The 23294-nt window shown below is 40.3% G+C and overlaps 1 protein-coding gene across 1 annotated transcript in view; it reads right to left on the bottom strand.

Annotated features, from left to right (window-relative positions):
* MYO10 (myosin X) overlaps positions 1–21293 on the bottom strand; it is a 239331-nt gene extending 218038 nt beyond the window's left edge. Inside the window, exon 1 of the mRNA XM_056520936.1 lies at positions 20981–21293. Coding sequence (XP_056376911.1) covers positions 20981–21001 — 21 coding nt within the window. The 5' untranslated portion in view covers positions 21002–21293. The remainder of the gene's footprint in view (positions 1–20980) is intronic.
* Between the last annotated feature and the right edge of the window lie 2001 nt (positions 21294–23294).

Here is a 23294-nt window from a genome sequence, read left to right as displayed (position 1 = left end):
CAATGTACTGCAGTGTAATATCCCCCTCCCTCCACCTTTAGCTTATCATTAGCAGCTTAGTGCTAAATGTAATTCTTACCTTGCTGTTATCCTGCTGATGTTTCTTTCCTTTCTGTTCACACACCATCTTGCAAACCCAATGCTTTAGTAACCCTTTCTCCCTCCACATGCCATCCAGTACTGTACTATGTAACTCATCAGGCCAGCACAGTACAGTCTTTTCAGTCCAGTGCAATTTCTCCACCAATATATTGTGGCATAGCCAAGAGGAGTATGTGCTTTGATTGGCCAGAGATGTACGGGAAAGAAAGCCCAAGTATTTCTACTACTGGCAAACAACCCGCCACCCTGACCTGGAGAGAAATAGCTATGCACAAGTAAGGGGGCTCAATAACAGCAGAGAGAAGAATAAAATCCCCATGTCACTGCTCTGAATGGTTATTCTAACAAAACCAGGCTGGTTTAAAAAAAATCTTTCGAAACTACAGATATGCTTTAAAGCGGTAAAGTCATTTATAAAACATTTTGGCATGTCCTATAAAACATTCTGACATGTCACCCAGGCATTTGATGACACTTTTTCATTTGACTTTTGTTTTTAAGCACTATGTAATTTCTAACAGCATTGTGATCCTGACCATTACAAAATGTCTACATGACATATATATTTTCTACTATTCCATATATTTTAGAATTTTATAGGTGTATATATACATACATATATATATATATATATATATATATATATATATATATATATATGTCTACATGACATGTCAATAGTTTTTATAAATTACAGTCAGTAAATGCTTTAAGACTATGTTTCTTCTAAGTTTTTACCTAGCCTTCCCCTGCAAAAAAAACTTTTTCTTCTTTTTTGGAATGTTTTTGCAGCCTTTTTCACTCAGGTAATTTTTGAGCCTTTTTTTCAAACTCTTTCAAATTTTTTAAGGCCTAAGGCCAGAATAAATGCTATAGCCAAAAAAACCTAGTTGGAACCTGGCCATACAGAGATTGGGTGAGCTCCACATCACTTAGTTCACAGATGTAAGAAAAGGAGAAAGTCAAGTTTTAATGACAGTTTATTCTACAAGAAAAAAGGATCAGATCCAAAAGTGATCGGTTAAATATTTCTTTTTAACTCTTTGGAACCTTCCTCGAGGAAAAGACAAAACTTCCTTATAATTATTATAATCTTAAAGATTATAAAACATTCAGTCATATTTTACAGTGAGTCACAAATCACATTGATCAAAATGTAACAATCCAAATGTACTGTATTTTTCGCCCTATAGGACGCACCGGCATATAAGACGCACCCAATTTTAAAGGTGCAAAATCTAGAAAAAAAAGATTCTGCACCCAACAGTGATCTTCAACCTGCGGACCTCCAGATGTTGCAAAACTACAACTCCCAGCATGCCCGGACAGACGTTGGCTGTCCGGGCATGCTGGGAGTTGTAGTTTTGCAACATCTGGAGGTCCGCAGGTTGAAGACCACTGGATAGGAGGTAGTACCACTGGATAGGAGGTAGTACCACTGGATAGGAGGTAGCGCCACCATGCAGGGGATCCCGGCACAGAGCAGACACCGAGGAGGCAGGTAAGGTCCCTCCCGATGTCCTGTAAACTGTTCGGGACACCGCGATTTCACCGCGGCGGTCCCGAACAGCCCGACTTTCACTTGAGACGCGGCGGTCAGCTTTGATCGTCGCATCTGAAGGGTTAATACAGGGAATCACCACGATCGATGGCCGCAGGGGCCGACCCGATAGGGGTGTATTCGCCGTATAAGATGCACCAACTTCCCCCCCCCCCCCCCTGTTTTGGGGAAGAAAAAGTGCGTCTTATACGGCAAAAAATACGGTATATGCCACAATGTACATGCCATCTATATGGCAGCCTTTTATGACTACACAATAATGGATACCAGTTGATAAAGGTCCAGGTTATATATCTGGCAGCTGCTCTAATGAATAACTATTTTTAAACAATTCTATGAAAAACAATGGTATTTGACATGATCTCACAAGGTTGATCTATAGCAGCTATACCTTCGAAAGGTAAAAAGATCAAGTGTTGGAGGCAGAAATGTAATATTACTCACTTGGGTCATAATGAAGGGAAAAGGCTTTGGTCTGTCTGGAAAGATCAAGAGTTAGTTGTTAAAAATATAACTGTTACCCATTAAGACGTCTGGGTGGGCAGAGGGCAAAGATGAATGGCAATTTAATTTGCCACATGGTCAGCAAAGCTGCGAGTGTGACACAACAAAAAGAGGCATAAAATGAGAGCTTTATTCAGGGCCGGTTTATGAGCTTTAGCAGAAACACTCAAACCTTATAAAGTGTTGTGTGCAGAGTGCTCAGATTATGGAGTATGTGCATCTTAAGCTCCCCATTCATTGCCTTCATTTCAAGCCGGCTGTCCCTAATAATGTCACAAGTGGCTATTATCAAGTACCATTATAGTTCAAGAAATAAAGGGGGCACAAAGTAAAGTGATATAGGTAATAACAACATATCACTGCACAATATAAAAGTCTAATTGTGTACAGAAGGCCACTAACTGGTATATTTGTATTCATAGATGTGTGTATTTCTTTTTAGGATTATTTACTATGAAGGTAGGGGATGTATCTGTGCAGGAAGAATCCAATGGGAACCAAATTGTTTTTGGAACAGAGACCCCTTCCATAACATAGGAGAAAGAGTAGCAGAAAATGTATTTACATTTTTACATCTAAGCCTCACTGTCTGACCCAGCGGTGAGCAGAGGCGAACAAGTATTAAATAATTCCTATCATTTTTTCTAATATCTATTACAGAGCTGATCAACAGGTTGCTATAGAAAACCTGGACAGCTTTGTAAAAGATGTACTGTGGAGGTAACAAAATGTTTTCATTCAACTGGTGCCAGAAACTTAGACAGATTTGTGTATTACTTTTATTAATCTTAATCCTTCCAGTACTTATCAGCTGCTGTATACTACAGAGGAAGTTGTGTAGTTCTGACACAGTGCTCTCTACTGACACCTCTCTCTGTGTCAGGTACTGTCCAGGTTTGCTATGGGGATTTGCTTATGCTCTGGACAGTTCCTGACAAAGACAGAGGTGAGAACTGTGGTCAGACTGGAAAGAACTACACAACTTCCTCTGAAACATAAAGCAGCTAAGAAGTACTTACATTTTTAAAATATAAGTAACTTACAAATCTGTATAATTTTCTAGCACCAGTTGATTTGAAAATATATTTTTTCTGCAGAGTACCCCTTCAATGTGGTCATAGTATTCCAAGCTTTTCTCTGAAAAGGTTTGCTGTAGGACCCTGTACCATATATGACTGGAAAAAGTTTTCATAGAAAATCAAACGTTTATCATATAAACACAGCTCATGACAGTGGCTCCAATAGGTAAAATATTGACTGCAGTTATGGTGTAGTGCCCAGCTGACAAGTTTGGGTTGGAATTGAGCATAAAGTGCATTAAAATGAATAAGCATAAAGCATTAAAGGGGTCATCCAGTATTACAATAACATAATGGATTTCTTCCAAAAACAGCTCCACACCTGTTTTCAGGTTGTGTTTGGTATTGCAGCTCAAAAACTTTTTTTTTTTTATAAATCAACTGGTGCCAGAAAGTTAAACAGATTTGTAAATTAAGGAAGAAAAGTGCAGAAGCGAGCGGTGTAATAAACTTCACCTTTATTCGTAATCCATATAAAACTTTGACATTCGCGTCTCAAAATACAAACTATAAAACCTCCTGGATAAGCAACATGACGCGTTTCAGGTCATGTGACCTTGCATCTGATGAAAGGTTACATGACCTGAAACGCGTCATGTTGCTTATCCAGGAGGTTTCATCGTTTGTATTTTGAGACGCCAATGTAAAAGTTTTATATGGATTACGAATAAAGGTGAAGTTTATTACACCGCTCGCTTCTGCACTTTTCTTCCTGAACTGGAGGTTTTCTTGCCGTGCGGAGGATCGGGTGAGCTGACAATTCTTGTTACTATACAAGATTTGTAAATTACTTCTATTAAAAAATCTTAATCCTTCCAGTACTTATTAGCTGCTGAATACTACAGAGGAAATAATTTTCTTTTTGGAACGCAGAGCTCTCTGCTGACATCATGACCACAGTGCTCTCTGCTGACATCTCTGTCCATTTTAAGAACTGTCCAGAGTAGGAGAAAATCCTCATAGCAAACATATGCTGCTCTGGACAGTTCCTAAAATGGACAGAGATGTCAGTAGAGAGCACTGTGCTCGTGATGTCAGCAGAGAGCACTGTGTTCCAAAAGGAAAAGAATTTCCTCTGTAGTATTCAGCAGCTAAAAAATACTGGAAGGATTAAGATTTTTTCATAGAAGTAATTTACAAATCTGTTTAACTTTCTGGCACCAGTTGATTTAAATAAATGGGGCTGTTTTCAGAAGAAATGATCTCTGCTTTTTAATTACTGAATAACCCTTTTAATGTGGATAGGGGGGCATTTTATTTCTTTTCCAATTGCTTGGTCAAACACAGAGTTGCCTTTCTACAGATTTCTGTAGTCGCTATCAGACTACATATCCCTTACCCTGTTTTTTCTGTGTATTTCCAGTATTGCTGTATACACTTGATCAAGCACATTAAGTCTGTGTACAATAGGTATACAAATATAAAATAAAAACTACAACACAGCTATAAGTTCCTCTATAAAATGATTTCAATGGAAAACCTGTTACTGGAACAGCTTATCTAAGACAATCCTAGACATTCTGCCCCCTTATTTTTCATGCCATAAATGCATGTGGATTTTTTAATTTTTTTTATAAAACTTAGTGTGTATTAGTAAAAGAAAAAATAGCAATATTAAATACACAACTTTTTCTGGGTGACTAGTATGCCGTATAATAATGGCCATCTAGATGGTTATTGGGTGGTTATTAGTTCATGACACTTCATTTTCTAAATTGGTTGATTTATGTAGATTTCAGGGCAAAGCGGGTTAAACGGGATAGAGCAAGAACTTCATGCTTTCTATGCCAAGAACAAGTTTTGTGCTGTTCATCATAAAGAGGGGCCCTTCTGTTCTTTTATTTGCTTCCTTTCAAATGACCCAGCTAAACTGTAATCTGTAAACTAGTCTCACTGAAGATCAGTCAAGCTAATAAGAGGCCATGACAAGCAGACAATAAATGTCAAGCTTGTGATTGTGCTGGCTGCTGGAAGCACACTTTACTGTAGTTTGTATACATGGTTACATTTCAATGTATACTAACTTTATCTGCAAATAGATAAAAAGTACAATAATGTGTAGCCAATCAAGCGTAACACGGTATTCAGTGCCAATACACCATCCTTAACATTACCATAATGTAAGTGTATAATAATGAATTTATTTGTATTGATTAAGGAATTAAAGGGGTATTTATTCATCACGCCCCACCCCTCAATGCAAGTCTATGGGAGGGGGCGTGATGGCTGTCATGCCCCCTCCCATAGACTTGCATTGAGAGGAGTGGGAAATTATGTCAGGAGGGGGCGGGGCTATGACGTCACGAACTCCCGGCACCGGCTCCAGCTTTCGCCCTCCAAAGGCTCCCAACATGATGGACTTTTTCACTGTCAGTTACATCACAAAATGATAGTGGAGAGACTTAGAAATGAATTTCCATCATAAAACAAAGGCACAGTTAGCTTTACTATTATTCTTTTTATATAATAGTACTAAATTGTCTTCCCATCTAATTTGTGGTTGTATGTTATTCTCCTTAAAGGAGTAGTCCAGTGGTGATTCAGTGGTGAGCAACTTATCCCCTATCCTAAGGATAGGGGATAAGTTGCAGATCGCGGGGGGTCCGACCGCTGGGGCCCCCCGCGATCTCCTGTACGGAGCCCCGACAGCCCGCTGGAAGGGGGCGTGTCGACCTCCGCACGAGGCGGCGGCCGACACGCCCCCTCAATACAAGTCTATGGCAGAGCCGAAGCGCTGCCTTCGGCAATCTCCGGCTCTGCCATAGAGATGTATTGAGGGGGCGTGTCGGCCGCCGCCTCGTGCGGGGGTCGACACCCGCTATCTCGGCGGAGAGCCGGGGCCCCGTACAGAGAGATCGCAGGGGGCCCCAGCGGTCGGACCCCCCGCGATCTCAAACTTATCCCCTATCCTTAGGATAGGGGATAAGTTTTTCACCACTGGACTACCCCTTTAAAGGGGTACTCCCCCCCTAGACATCTTATCCCCTATCCAAAGGATAGGGGATCAGATGTCAGATTGCTGAGGTCCCGCTGCTGGGGACCCACGGGATCTACCATGCGGCACCCACCTGTAGTGGCTTCCAGAACCGCTGTAGGTCCAAAGATTGTTGGATGCACCTCCATTTGGTAGATGGAAAACCTCCCCTTTTCCACAATTAACATGTTCATTCAGATCAGCACAAGGAATTACAATTGTGACATCAGGGGTAAGTGACGGTGGACCTCTGCCTATATACCAATGAGTTCACATGTAATTTTTACGTCAAATACATTATACTTTATAGGATTCTATTTATAGTGTGAGAATAACGCATCAATTTATACTGTCAAATAGCTACATCAACGTAGATGACATATTAGTCTGATATAACAACTTATCCAAACTATATATTTTGTCTGTATGCTCCAATCTCCATTCTTACATTCTTGCCATTGTTACTGTAAAACACATAGCCATTCAATAGCCATCTTCTTTAGCAGGCTTGCTCCTATATAATACCTTCTAAAGATGTTCATACAAAGAACCCATGTGTACCAAAAGTTGTAAATTGCTAGTATGAATGGCTAAAAGAAGAGACAACGGGCATTTTTCAGTAAATCCCCTTTCAATCGAGTCATCTAAAGATGTGATTGGTGTAAAAATCTTATAGTCCACCTTCTTCCAGATCTGCGTGTGTAAAAAGTAAATTGGAAACTCTAATATCATGAAGTTCATGATCAGTACTGTATGGTAAAGAATCAATAGATCATTTTCTTAGTTCCATGATACCATTTATCATGCCCGATCCTTTGAGTTTATCATAAAAACACATGAACACGATATCATGCCATTGTTAGAAATAAGTAACACATGTTGGCCAAATAGTATATGTATTTAGATTTAATAGCCCCAAAATGAGCTTTCATGTCTAAACAACAATTGTGGCCAATCACTCTTGTGAGGGTCTAATTGACTTCATTCTTCAGAGGTAATTGGAAGTAATTGGAAAACCCTTCTGTTACAGATGCTTATCTATGGTAAGGCAATGTATGGCTTGTATTACTGAGCGGAGTGGGTGAGGGGCTGTGGGTGAAGGGAAAATGTAAACAGACTTTTTTCATGAAAACTGGCTGAGATTCACCAGAACTTAACCACAAAGAGATGAGAGCTGTATAATACAGAATGAAAAAAGCTGGCAAAACACTGATCAACAACAAAGTATTTCTTTATATAAGCAGCAAATAACACAGAACAAAGTACCGAGCAAAGCTATACTTTACTTATATAAAAAACACAAAAATACATGTGCTGGATTGGCAGAAAGTATGAGATGCACACATCAAACAGTACTGTATTATACAGTGCTACAGAATTATTTCTTATTTATTTCTATAAAGTGACAGATATTCCATGTTTGGTCATGGATGTTTAATGTTACCGAACACAAGATGGTAAGTTTTAACCCCTTAAGGACGCAGGACGTAAATGTACGTCCTGGTGAGGTGGTACTTAACGCACCAGGACGTACATTTACGTCCTAAGCATAACCGCGGGCATCGGAGCGATGCCCGTGTCATGCGCGGCTGATCCCGGCTGCTGATCGCAGCCAGGGACCCGCCGGCAATGGCCGACGCCCGCGATCTCGCGGGCGTCCGCCATTAACCCCTCAGGTGCCGGGATCAATACAGATCCCGGCATCTGCGGCAGTTCGCCATTTAAATGAACGATCGGATCGCCCGCAGCGCTGCTGCGGGGATACGATCATTCATAACGCCGCACGGAGGTCCCCTCTCCTTCCTCCGTGCGGCTCCCGGCGTCTCCTGCTTTGGTCTGTGATCGAGCAGACCAGAGCAGGAGATGACCGAAAACACTGATCTGTTCTATGTCCTATACATAGAACAGATCAGTATTAGCAATCATGGTGTTGCTATGAATAGTCCCCTATGGGGACTATTCAAGTGTAAAAAAAAATGTAAAAAAATGTAAAAGTAAAAGTAAAAAAAAAGTGAAAAATCCCCTCCCCCAATAAAAAAGTAAAACGTCAGTTTTTTCCTATTTTACCCCCAAAAAGCGTAAAAAACATTTTTTATAGACATATTTGGTATCGCCGCGTGTGTAAATGTCCGAACTATTAAAATAAAATGTTAATGATCCCGTACGGTGAAAAAAAAATAAAAAAAGTCCAAAATTCCTACTTTTTTAATACATTTTATTAACAAAAAAAATTATAAAAAATGTATTAAAAGTTTTTTATATGCAAATGTGGTATGAAAAAAAAGTACAGATCATGGCGCAAAAAATGAGCCCCCATACCGCCACTTATACGGAAAAATAAAAAAGTTAGAGGTCATCAAAATAAAGGGATTATAAACGTACTAATTTGGTTAAAAAGTTTGTGATTTTTTTTAAGCGCAACAATAATATAAAAGTATATAATAATGGGTATCATTTTAATCGTATTGACCCTCAGAATAAAGTACACATGTCATTTTTACCATAAATTGTACGGCGTGAAAACAAAACCTTCCAAAATTAGCAAAATTGCGTTTTTCGTTTTAATTTCCCCACAAAAATAGTGTTTTTTGGTTGCGCCATACATTTTATGATATAATGAGTGATGTCATTACAAAGGACAACTGGTCGCGCAAAAAACAAGCCCTCATACTAGTCTGTGGATGAAAATAGAAAAGAGTTATGATTTTTAGAAGGCGAGGAGGAAAAAATGAAAACGTAAAAATTAAATTGTCTGAGTCCTTAAGGCCAAAATGGGCTGAGTCCTTAAGGGGTTAAAGCAGTTGTCCAGTCCCAACAAAAATTTTACAATTGACTGAAGGTGACAAAATTAAAGTCATACTTACCTACCCTGATCCTGTACATCTGTCAATCCAAAGCTCCGGTGACTCATCAACCCCACCGTAGCTGCCTGCTTAATGACTGACTGCAGCAGTGACCCACCTGACTAGATGGAGTTGACAGATCACAGAAATCAAGAAACAGTGCTGAGTGGTGGGTAGCAGGCTCTTTAGAAGGGCAGGTGAGTATGACTTTTTTTTTTTTTACTTTTTAGGTCACCCTGTGCCTATTTTTTTTTTGATCAGAATAACTAAATAACCCACCTAAAGTTATGTTCAGTGAGTAAAAATGAGAGAAGCCATATGATGCATGGTAATAAATACAGTTGATGGTTGTATTTTCAAAAGCTAGCCATACATTTTAGATAGCAGTCTCATTCCCCACCCCTTCATTCACTTGCATGCTCGGCTCCCTCCTACCCCCTCCATAGATTTGTATCGCTTGTAATTTCATCCCTGAGCGAGCGACAAGACAAATACTGAGCAGAGACAGGACAAAACTGAGGTGATTTTCAGAGCGGAAGAAAGTCTACCAGGAGAAGGGGAGAGGGAAGGAGCTTGATAACAGTAGAACGATATTTTCATATTTTTAAAGTTTACTATATTTACTTGCACTATTGATTTATGCAAATATTGTTTAAATTACCTATTTAAGTATATGGCCATCATTATGATGAAATTGTTTTAATGAGTTATATCAATTTGAAACATTAACCTAGGTGAGATGTAGAAAATATACTTTCACTCCTATAACCAAGGAAATTCATTGTTAATTGTTGTCAAGTGGATATGCAAAGTTGAAAAGGGGAACACCTGCCTGTGTTAGGGTTCTTGTGCCTAATACAGTAAGATCTTCCATCACATCTGAAACGTATTAGCAAATTTGCAAGCAAAAGCTCAGAGCACTGGGGTGTTGCAGGCACTAAAAATATAAAGTATGGGATGCTACAATTAAAAAAAGAAAATTTTTCATGTTGTGATAATAAAGGGTTACTATCATTATAACAGCTATCACTGTATGGGTATGTATGTAAGGGTATGTACACACTATGGAATTTTCGTGCACAGTATTACGCTCTGGAAATCCGCAATGTGAACTTTTGCATTGGTGTGAATGGGTCTTCTGTGGACCCGTTCACACTGCGGAATTTCAGTGGCGGAGAATTCGACCACTGAAATTGATCTGCTGAAACAATATACATGATCGGAATTACGTGTGCACTGCATTGCCATCAATTGTGATGGCACAAGACCGCATGGTCTTACAGTCGCATGATTTCGGCAAGCAGAGATTTTGTAGTGTGATCATACCCTAATACTGTACAGATCACTTTCCAACAGTCTTCTCCTTATCATCACACACAAAAAGAGGAAGTTTCAGTTTAGTTTTGGGCCTAGTGGTCAGACTGAAAACTGCAAGATTTCAGGATTATTTTATAATAGTTAGTAAAATGGAAAATGAAAACCTAGATATTGCTATCCATTCTTGATCTTTTGATACTTGAAACAGGCCAAGAACATATGATCCAACTGTGGACCAATATATGGAGGGTTATTTGAACCAATTCACCAAAAGATCACCGAAGTGATCCACTAATTCCCTATATTTCCCATATATTTGTTGAAAGGTATAATCTTTATTAATTTCAAAACACCAACAAAAAAGGAGTTAAAATTTGCAGTGTATCTCTCCTCCTGTATTATTGATTATCTGTGCCAGCCAGGCATCACTTATTATCTACTTGTGTGTACCTGCAGTGTACACACGGTTAGTGGAGGAGTCTACCCCTAAGTGCCCCTAAGCCTCTTGACAAAGCCGCGTCTTGCGGCGAAACATGTCGAGGGGGGCATAGGATAGGTTTTTTAATATACAGTGTAGACTCCTCCACTAACCGTGTGTACACTGCAGGTACACACAAGTAGATAATAAGTGATGCCTGGCTGGCACAGATAATCAATAATACAGGAGGAGAGATACACTGCAAATTTTAACTCCTTTTTTGTTGGTGTTTTGAAATTAATAAAGATTATACCTTTCAACAAATATATGGGAAATATAGGGAATTAGTGGATCACTTCGGTGATCTTTTGGTGAATTAGGCCAAGAACATAATAACAAGGCACCTCTACAGTTTATTATCCATACACATAACATTAATAACTCTAGGTGTCTGCTCTTCCAGGATTTCCCGGTTTACTGGCTATACAGTGAATAGTCAGCAGATTCACACTGGCAGTTACTGACGTCACAACCCGGTTTAAAAAAAAGCAACAAAAAAAAAAACAAGCACTAACAAGTGAAACAGGTCAGGAAGCTGTATCCGGATCCCCACGCTTTATTGCTCGCACACCATACCTGGTTAATCATTAACAACCCTTTCAAGTTAACCTGTTAAGGGAATAAAACAATTCTTCCCAAGTAATGTTTCGTCTATAGAAGTGTTTTTGATCTTGAAGGCTTACATACAGCAGCTAAAGAAAAGTAAGCAGGCTGGCCGTGGAATAAAATATGTAAAGTATACAAAGCTCAGCTGTACCTGTATATGAAAGGAGGCAGGATGATTCCCACCTGCCTGTCTGGACTGCCAGCAAACAATAGGCAGGTGTTGTACAAAAAATAATAGAAAAGACTTCACAAAGAGATCAATTCCACATAATTGACAACAAACGTGGTTCATTTATGTTGCGGTATGGTGAAATGTGTAGCAACAAAAACCTACAATGTGACAATTCTATGAGAACAGTTTAAAGGGTTTGTCTACCTAGGATAACCTCTCTGTATGTGCCCTATTAGAGAATATATGATGCCATAGAGGCATCTTTTCACTCAATACAGTAAGGCTAGGTTCACACACTGGAATTTCCAAATGGAATTTCGCTCTGAAATTACACTCAGAAATTCTGGCAATGGGATTCTGCTAAACACTATGGCCGGCATTTATCATTGTAGGCGTAAGTGAAGCATTTTTCTACACCTTTTTGTGTGCTGGTAATGTGTAGGGGCACCACATTTATTAAATGGTCACAGAGCATTTGATACATTTTGTTCAGGTCATATTTTCTGAAATTTCTCTCTTCACATACACCAAAAAGCTAAGACTGGGCTGGTGTAGTTTTAGAGACTTTCAGTGGCTTTGCGCCTTTTTTGCGCCTTTTCACAAAAAGGCGCTGTTCATAAAATCCTTCCATATCATGTGTATTGCCAAAATCAGTGGATTGAAACTCATAATCAGCAGAAATGGGTAAACCAAAATGCACAAAAAAGAAGCAAATAAACCCTGCTTGTGCCTTTTTTGAGCCTTTTCTAGACACAAAAAACTGTCTAAAGACAATGATAAATGTCGGCCTATATATTATGGAATATAGGTGCTGGACATTCCACTGCCGAATGAATGATCTTGCTCATTCTTTAGGCAGAATCTGCCTGGAGTACATCGCCGTCTATTGGGAACAGCAATGTACATGCGGTCCTAGAGCTAATTTAGTTTGCACAGGCCGCAGTTGGAATCGCCGGACAGAATTTTTCTGTCCAGAAATTCTGTAGTGTGAACCTAGCCTAACAAGAGTAAAGAGCTACTTAACATAAAAGATCGTAGGCGTTGTGGTTTTAAAACAACTGGAGACACACTATTTAAGAAACACCGCCCTAGTGGTATTGAGACTGTATTATGCAGGGAAACATACACACAATATTTGGGGGTCAGCATACTGAGGGGCAGTTGTATTGGTTTGTATAGTAAACTGTGCTTTTCAAGCCAGTAGTTAAAATTGTGGAATATCAATGTATTTTGGCCTAATGTATGCCACCCTTTACGGATACATCATTTACACCTAAAGGTTTCCCAGGTATATATATGAAGACGACATCCTGAATTTGGCCTACCTAAATATATGCATATTGTAAGTCGATCAAGTGGGTATTGTATGTAATGATAAAGTCCAACAGTAACAAAGTAACTGCCATTCTACATCTAGTTAAAGAACAAAGGTTCTAAGGGTAATTGTTGGTGAATAAACAAACAGCATTTACATACATTAAGATCATATATCTTGAAGCTATACCAGACAAACATCATACCCCCAAAGTGGCACCACAAGACATTACCTAAGGGTGCGTTCACACGCTAGTAACTAGCAACGGGTTTGAATGGGTCCGCGGACAGTCCGCAAATCTGACACTATTGCGGACTGTCTGTGGACCCATTCAAATCAATGGTAGCGTAACTCACAGGGGGCAACCCGCTGCTAGTAATAGCGTGTGAACGCACCCTAAGACTGCTCTAACTGCATCTCCAAGGAATTACTTGTATTATCCCGACACCGTTGAGACATGACGGCTCATCCTAATGATTCATACCTAACTTTGTATATCACTACACAATGCAATAGAAGAGAAGAGCAATTACTCTAATTAAAGTAAAATGTGTTTACTCAGCTATTTACATAACCTAAGTAAGCAAAGTGAGAAAAGCTGGAGTGCAAACAATCCCCTGCTGCATCAGACAAATACGGCACATTACCAGTATTTAAGTATTTTGATATGTAGATTGTTCTTGTTTTTTCTCTACACTGGACTTTAAAAATAGATTAAACATTTTAAACTTTTAGAAATTATACAGCGGGAGTTTTTTTTTTCAACTCTGCCCACTTGAAAGCCTATAAAAAAAATAAACCTCCAGCACTCCATGTGTCCCGCTCCGATCCCCAGCTGCGTTCGTCTTCCGCTCAGAAATCGCAACGCCTGGGCCGGATGTCAGGGCCCAGAGCATTGTTGCCCAACCAGTGTGCCTCCAGCTGTTGCAAAACTACAACTCCCAGCATGCCCAGACAGCCGAAGGCATGTTGGGAGTTGTAGTTTTGTAACAGCTGGAGGCACACTGGTTGGGAAACACTGGACCAGAGTATCACACTGCCCTTCAGCCAATCACTGGCCACGGCCATGACCTACCTCAGGCAGTAATTGATTGAAGGGCAGCCACAATGATCCAGACAGATGTGAAAACACAGAAATTCCGCTTATATTCCTCCAGAATTTCGCAATTCTGCAGTTCCATTTAGTAAGCTTTGCTGAACGGAATTTGTGTGGACTGTCGGAAATTCCGCCATGTAAACATACCTTAAAGCATACCCGTCAGATCCAACAAAATGTTTTTTTTTTAATATATCACTCAGTACCTAATCCTGACCATGTACATCTATTTTTATGTGTCTAGCACCTTTATTTTTTTTATTACACTTTTAATTTAGTTCTCCCTCAGTATGCTGTCTGCTCACATCTCCCCTAGCATTACCAAACTACAACTCCCAACTTGTCCTCACTTACAGTAGTGGGACACAAGCTGACAGTGGGAGGATTTTTCCTCCAGCTATGAGCCCTGCCCTCACAGATGTCAATCAAGAAAGTGTGTCCATGACGTAGGTGATGATGCATGGACACAGCAGGACTAGTATGTGTCCAAGCAGGCCGGGGGGCAGTTGTTTGACTGGCTTTTTCAGTATGATATACAGAACATTTTCTAATGAAAGCAATTGCAAAACCTATTGGTTATACATGCTTTACAACATATCAAAGGTTTTTGTATCTGACAGTGCCCATTTATAGTTCCCATTCCTTTAAATATTAGAACTTGAAAATAGGCATGGTGTAGGGAAGTCTAAAGTAAGAAGAAAATGATTAAAGTAATATAACTTTAAGCAACACAAAAGACCAGTGTTTCCCAACCAGTGCACCTCCAGCTGCTCCAAAACTATAACTTGGGCATGATAGGAGTTGCAGTTTTGCAAGTGCTTGGGAAACACTGGTCTAAACTAAGACCATAAAGTTTGATAGCGCTGTGGTGCAGGGCGGCATATATCCTGATGCATTATATTTGTATATATAAAACAAAAATGTCACATACAAAATAAGCACAAAGCAAGTGAGGAATTGAATCTCCCCTATTGTTCTCACCAACATTTCGCAGGTCTTATTTATATTATTGTGCTAAAAAAAATATAGAAATATATGGTTAAAAGTTTGCACGCATAAAACAGTATATTTCTGCTCATGAAATATAAACAGTCGAGTAAAGTAACATAACTATATCAGTAGTAAGTAAATGCTTCTTGTAGATCCCAGCATGTACAGAGGCCTAGACCTAGTAATCAAATAGTCACTTGGGCCAGTCTTTAGTAAGCATTTTCTAGTATAGGAAAGCAGGAGGCAGCAATGGCTAGATCAGTGTTTTCCAACCAGGGTGCCTCCAGCTGTTGCAAAACTACAACTCCCAGCATGCCCGGACAGCTTTTGGCTGTCCGGGCATGCTGATTTCAGTAGCCGGGGGCTGCCGCTAATAGCCAGCATGCGGCGATCGCCGCGGCTGGCTATTAACCCTTTAGATAGCCGCTGTCAAAGCTGACAGCGGTGTCTAAAGGGACCTGTGAATACTCCCTGGTGGGCTAGTGGGGTGGATCACCCCCCTCAGCGCGATCGCGGGGGGAGATTGACTATAGAGGTAGCCGGAGGGTTAACCTCTGTTCCCTTCTTTCCCGTGGCTCTGTCACTGATAGTGCCTGGCTGGACTAGGCTCTATCAATGGAGCGCAGAGCACACAGATCAATGGAGTTCAATAGAACTCTATTAATCTGTCTGAGGAATCTAATGATTCCTCCTAAAAGTCTAATAAAGTGTATAAAATAAATGTTTTAATAAAAGTTTAAAAGACGCACATTAACCCCTTCCATATTAAAAGTTCAAATCACCCCCTATTCCTATATAAAAACATGTAAACATAATAAAAATAAACATATTTGGTATCACTACGTGCGTAAAAATCGCAATATATCGTCTTTGAGACAGAATCAGGATATATCGCGATATATCGTATTGTCATACGTGTATCGCGATACTTATCATATCGCCAGATTCTTGCTAATTCACATCCCTAGTAGTAATATTGGCTGCATGGGCTGATCAGAATTGGTGACATCACTCAAGGGGCCAGGCTTGAGCTTTAAGACAAGATTCAGCCAAGTCTCCTGAGACAGCAGAGGATGATGCATTGTCTTGGGACAGAGAGAGGAGCTGCGGAGCTGCTGAGACAACACAACACTTAAAATTAAAGGACCACACAACTTGCTGCCAAGGGTATTTAAAGTAAAAACTTGAAGACAGAACAATTTGTGACAACACTATATCTGTATACGTTATATATCTTGGGGTTATAGTTTTATTGACACATACAGTTTTCTGATACCAGAATGCCCCTTTAACTATTTAAACCCCATGAAACTTCTTCTGGGTGACTGAACTGGATTCTACTTAAAACAAGAAACAAAGCTTTCTATTGCTTAACTTACAGAGTTGAATACAAGGAGTTAACTAAAAAAAAAGTCAAACAGTGAGGCATGTGCTCCCCTTAGGCAGTGGAACAATGTTATACAGTGTAACTTCTATGACAACTACCCAAAATTGGATTGAAAAGTGGTCTATCAGGGGGTGGTCTTTTCTAAGAAAATAGCCAGTGTGCATAATATGTGGTGGAACCAAAATGTTCCATGACAAATGTGCACAGGATAAGGGGTTGGTCTATTGGAAAGGTTTTACTGCACTAGCTATTATATATCATAACAGTCAAAATATCATCTACTAATATTGTAGGATCGCAGACAAGCCAAGCTGTAGACATGCCAGCCTTTAATACTTTTCTCGTTTTCTTTCAAATCCAACAAAACATCCCTCAACTAGATTGGGCTGCGTTCCCCTTTACAGACTTGGGTGGGATTTTCATACAAAATCAATGCCCGTTTATAACCATGAATAGAGTTTGAGCCAAATGTGAAACAGAAACACATTACCAGAGTTCAAGTAAGACTAATAGATGCCAGACAATGTCACAAACCCAAAAAACTAAAACGTTGCAATGCCTTTTTTGTTTTAACGTTTCAATGTATATTAGCATGTCGCAGTATTCATGTGGCTTTTCTGGCACACCAGAGTTGGCGTCTTTCCCTCTACATCCTCACCCATTCTAATCTGGGCAGTTCTAGTACACACGACTAAAAGCAGTGACATGGTCTGAACTTCAGACAGATGCAAATTCAATGAAGCCATTACAGACAAATTTTCTTTGTAGATATTACAGGCTATGAAATGCATGAAACTACGCATTCAATACAGTCATAGACAAATCACATGAGCTCCATGGATGACCTATTTAAGCTTTTATAAATGTATCTTTTATGTAAATATTGCCTAAGCAGTCACCTTGAAACTCCTATTTTGCTTTGAGGAGAAAATAACTTTTTTCTTAACATAAATAAAAAAAAAAAAAAATAATAATATAAAAAATTGAATTAAGCAAAAAGTCCACATGTGATGTCTGTGCTGCAATGAGGAGCTGGTAGGAATCTCTACCATCAAAAAAACCAAGGGCCAAGTCAATGTTTATCCAGTCACAGCACCACCCCTCCAAGTGTGGCTCTGCTTGGTACTGCAGCTAAGCTCCATTTACATAATATATTTCTTTAAAGAAACACTTACTGTACATTAAGTAATACAATTGAAAACACCCTGGCTGCTCCATCATTGAGCCGTGTATAAGGTTTATTAAAAAAAAGTAGTGGTTTGCTAGATTGGACCCTTGGACAGCAAAGTAGTTGGTCATGAGTGATGGAATACGATTTCACTTGGCAGAAAAATAATTTAAAGTGTACCTGTCTTCAACAAAAACTTTTTATATAATGTAGATAATACCATTATATGTATACTATATTTGTAATATACATTGGTTAAAAAATATGTATATTTATGGGTGAAAAAGTGCTGTCCCTGCAGCTATTGCCTGTGAGGAGACCAAATACAGGAAGTGAGGGCAGGACAAGCAGGGCTCTGTGCAGGCTCCTGGCTTGTCAATCATCCTGCTGTGTGAGCCCGCAGCATGTCACAGAGCCTCACTGCACAGAACCCTGCTTGTCCTCACTGCACAGAACCCTGCTTGTCTTCAGTGCACAGAGCCCTGCTTGTCCTCAGTGTACAGAGCCCTGCTTGTCCACCCTCACTTCCTGTTTTTGGACTCCTCATAGAGACACAGGCAATAGCTGCAGGGACAAAAATATACATATTTTTTAACCAAAAATTACAAATATACATATAATGTTATTATCAACGTTATATAAAAAGTTTTTGTTGATGACAGGTACACTTTAAACACGCTTCAGAATAATCCTCTATGGCCAACATTTATCATTGTCTTTAGACTGTTTTTTTGTGTCTAGAAAAGGTGAAAACAGGATTTATTTGCGTCTTTTTTTGTGCCTTTTGGTTTACACATTTCTGCTGATTTTGAGTTGCAATGCACTGATTTTGGCAATACACATGATATAGAAGGGTTTTATCAACTTCGCCTTTTTGTGAAAAGGTGCATAAAAGGCGCAGAGCCACTGAAAAGTCTCTAAAGTACACCAGCCCAGACTTAGCTTGAAGGTGTACTAGCTGAGTACCCGGCGTTGCCCGGTTTTTCCTTCCTAATCCTTGTTGGGGAGGAAAATCAACAAAGGAGGAAGCTTTTGACTTCATATCCTGTCCTCATATATTGTTGTCATATCCCAACCCTATATCCCATACCCATATCCCGTCCTCATATCTCAATCTCATATCCTGTCCTCATATCCTGACCGTAAATCCCGTCCTCATATCTCGACCTCCTATCTCGTCCTCCTATCCCGTCCTCCTATCACGACCTATCACGACCTCCTATCATGACCTCATATCCCATCCTCATATCCCATACTCCTATCCCGACCTCCTATCTCGACCTCCTATCCCTTCCTCATATCTCAACCTCCTATCCCTTCCTCATATCCCTTCCTCATATCTCAACCTCATATCCCTTCCTCATATCCCGACCTTATATCACGTTTTCATATCTCGACCTCCTATCCCGGCCTCCTATCCCAACCTTCTATCCTGACCTCCTATCTCGACCTCATATCCTGTCCTCCTATCCCGTCCTCTTATCTCAACCTCCTATCCCGTCCTCCTGTCCCGACCTCCTATTTCAACCTCCTATCTCATCCTCCTATCTCAACTTCCTATCCTGTCCTCATATCCCTTCCTCATATCCTGACCTCATATCCCGTCCTCATATCCTGACCTCCTATATCGACCTCCTATCCCATCTTCCTATCCCTTCCTCGTATCCCATCCTCGTATCCCGTCCTCGTATCCCGACCTTGTATTCTGTCCTCATATCCCGTCATCATATCCCGACCTCATATCCCGTCCTTAAGTCCCATCCTCATAGTCTGTCCTCTACATACATTTCCTGTAGATTTGCATGGGACTTTAAACAAAAACCCCGACCCTCACAAATGGGGGTAGTTAAAGGTTAAATTAACTATCCTATATTTTAAGTGGACATATAAGTAACATGTGACTAAGTGTTATCGAAATATCTCCAAAGTTATGCAGTAACATACATTTCCCATAGACTTGTTTGGGACTTTGGACAAAAAACCCTTTTTTCACCCCCTTAAGGGTTGAATTTCGAAAAATCCTTTCTTATTCCTCGTCTACGTCTTAAAAACAACACCTGTGCAAAAATTCAGCTTTCCAGGTCCAAGGGTTTAGGCTGGGTGTTGATGAGTCAGTGAGTCAGGCCTTCTCTTTTTATATATATAGATATGAAGAGTAAAATTTCAGAAAATGTGACCTGCACAAAATGTATGAAAAGTCCTGTAACCATTAAATAAATTTGGCGCTCCTACACATTACCAGAACACAAAAAGGTGTACAAAAATACTTCACTTCCACCTACAATGATAAATGCCCCCTAATGTCTCCCAGCATTCTCCTCCAGACATATGGTTCGCCTTTCTCCACACAGAGGGTCTGCACTTTAAGCTTCATATATCAAGGTACCCCTAACAGGAAACCCAAACTTTGCTAAAAGGAAATACCAGACCACTCTGTGAGGAATCAGGCAGATTGCCATCTCCTTGTTTCAAGCTCCGCATCCAATAACAAGACGGCAGATTCTACACTCATGTCCGCCACGAGACTATACGACAATATCCACAGTCTCTAACCCTACAGTAATACTTCCATGCGGAAACAGGAATACTAGTCCCAGCGGTTAATGATCCAGTTTATATATAAGCATCTGGGAATGTTTTCTATGTCACTTTCCTGTTACCAGGAAAAAACAGGAAAGTCCATGGCGACAGGAATGGAGTAAAATTATCATGAGAGACTTTACCTCAGGAAAGGTGGTGAATATTTACACACAAGCCCCACTGTTAGTTATCCCACAAAAGAATGTAACCATATACAAACACAATGTAACCACATTCATTATAAAGGTGAGAACTCCAATTTGTGACCACAAAGCTAAGAATATCACTGTCTACAACAGTGTTTCCCAACCTGAGTGCCTCCAGCTGTTGCAAAACTACAATTCCCAGCATGCCCGGACAGCCTTTGGCTGTCCGGGCATGCTGGGAGTTGTAGTTTTGCAACAGCTGGAGGAACCCTGGTTGGGAAACACTTGTCTACAAGGAACTACACCAAAAGACTGTCTGGGCATGCTGGGAGTTGTAGTTTTACAACAGCTGGAGGCACCCTTGTTGGGAAACACTGCTCTACAAGGAACTACACCAAAAGACTGTCTGGGCATGCTGGGAGTTGTAGTTTTGCAACAGCTGGAGGCACCCTGGTTGGGAAACACTTGTCTACAAGGAACTACACCAAAAGACTGTCTGGGCATGCTGGGAGTTGTAGTTTTGCAACAGCTGGAGGCACCCTATTTGGGAAACACTGCTCTACAAGGAACTACTCCTGGGAAAGAATGGGAATTCATTGCCCACATATAGAATTACTTCTGAGGAAATGATAAGACAATACAAGTAGTAGATCTAGCCTCACCTCTGAGAAGAAGTTATCCATTGTGGAGTATTGTAGCCTCAGGAAGTCAGGTCTATAGTAAGATCCTGGGGAACCATGTGCTGCCTACAGCACTATATGTTTTCCTAGTGAGTTAATCCATTGTCGCCTTGTGTGGAAGCCCAGGGATCAGTGTTGCACCTTTATCTGGAGTCTTAGTCAGTGACTATGAGACAACCTGGGTGATGTTCTCCTTCCCGGGTCAGACGTCCTGCAGTCAGTCACACAAGTTCTCTGTGGGTTCCCGGGATGAAGTTGAAGTAGGTGCAGGCTCCCGGCTCTGTCACTAGACTGTGCAGTGGAAGCCGAGCCCTCCCCAGTCCCAGTGTGAGGTCCCTCCCCTGGAGCTGCCAATCACCTCAGCCTGCACACGTCCTGCTACTAACACTCCACACCGAGGTGCTCCTCACAGTCCTCAATGGACGGGACTACGGGGCTAAACAGCTGGAAAGAGGGAGGCTGAATAGACCCTGTGTGCTGGAGAAGGACGGCAACAGCTGGAGGGCACACGAGATTCACGACACTTCAAAGCAGTGCTGCAGCAGCCGCCTACTTTATATATGTACAAAGTGTGTGTGGATAGATAGATGCCAAATCATAGAAGGTTGCAGAATCTTCTCATATCTTTTTTTATTAGACTATTAGACTAACACTATTTTGTAAGGACAAGTTTTCTTTTATTAAGTCAAAAGCAATTCTGACTTGAAAATCGGCAACTAAATGACGGCTACTCCAAACTAATAGTATATATATATATATATATATATATATATATATATATATACAGGGCTCAAGTCCTGCAGGAACGCATGGTAACTGAGTTCCCACACTTTTTTTTCCAGGACTTGACCCCTATATATATATCCAATAGGGTAGATAAATAAAGCGGTGCCAGCGGCGAAATAGCCCGGTCAAGGCGGTCACACATCCAAGGTAGTAATCCGCAGCACTCCAGGAGTAGGTGCAAAAATAAAGTGCTTTATTCCATACTAATACAGAGCAACGTTTCAGCTGCCATGCAGCCTTTCTCAATATATATATATATATATATATATATATATATATATAGTACTTCAAAGGTATAGTGGCACTATTGCTATAAAGTGGTCAGGATCACTGGGCTTGCTGTACCTCCATCACAGCAGGAGACCGAAGTTCTAAGTATACAGGTCCGATGGCGCTGGATCTGGCGGTCGCGCCCCCTTCCCATAGACTTTCATTGAGGCGGCGGGCGTGACATCACGAGGGGGCGGCCTCGAACACGGAATCCCGCACACAGCGTTCGGAGTAATAAACTTCCGGACGCTGCGAGCGGAGCTCCGGAAGGCAGGGCAGCGGAGAACCCCTTTAAAATTGCTGTTGGGAAAAGGCGCCCTTCCAATAAGAGAGACCTAGAGCAGTTTGCAAAGAAAGAGTGGTCCAACATTCCGGCTGAGAGGTGTAAGAAGCTTATTGATGGTTATAGAAAGTGACTGATTTCAGTAATTTTTTCCAAAGGGTGTGCAACCAAATATTAAGTTAAGGGGGCCAATAATTTTGTCCAGCCCATTTTTGGAGTTTGGTGTGACATTATGTCCAGTTTGCTTCACAACTTCTCAAATTTTAAATTGTGGCGTGCGTTTTGTCCCCCTCACCTTTTAAGACCCATAACTTTTTTATTCTGTCCACTGACAAAGTTGTATTAGGGCTTATTGTTATGTGGACAAGTTGTACTTTTCATTGACGTACTTTATTTTATCATATAATGTATTACGAAGACAGAAAAAAATGTAGGGCAAAATTGGAAAAAAAATGGAATTGCACAATTTTGCAATACAATTATTTTTGTAGTGTTCGAAATAAGGTATAACTGACATCCTATGGGTCATTATGGTTTTATTAATACCAACCTGTTTAACCCCTTAAGGACCAGGGGGTTTTCCGATTTTGCACTTTCATATTTTATCTTCCTTACCTTTAAAAAATCATAACTCTTTCAATTTTGCACCTAAAAATCCATATGATGGCTTATTATTTCCACCACCAATTCTACTTTTTAATGACCCATAAATCTACGATGAAACAGAAAAACAAAATCATTGTGCGACAAAATTGAAGAAAAAACACAATTTTGTAACTTTTGGGAGCTTCCGTTTCTACACAGTACATTTTTCGGTAAAAATAATACCTAATTTGTTGTAGTTCTGGAAAAAATCATAACAACATGCAGGAATAATTTATAGATTTAAAATTGTCATCTTCTGACCCCTATAACTTTAAAAAAAAAATTTATACGGGGCGGTATGAGGGCTCATTT

The sequence above is a fragment of the Hyla sarda genome, chromosome 5, assembly GCF_029499605.1.
Source record: "Hyla sarda isolate aHylSar1 chromosome 5, aHylSar1.hap1, whole genome shotgun sequence".
Classification (NCBI taxonomy): Eukaryota; Metazoa; Chordata; class Amphibia; order Anura; family Hylidae; genus Hyla; species Hyla sarda.
Note: the sequence above shows the minus strand (reverse complement) of the source record. Positions and strands in the feature narration are given on the sequence as shown.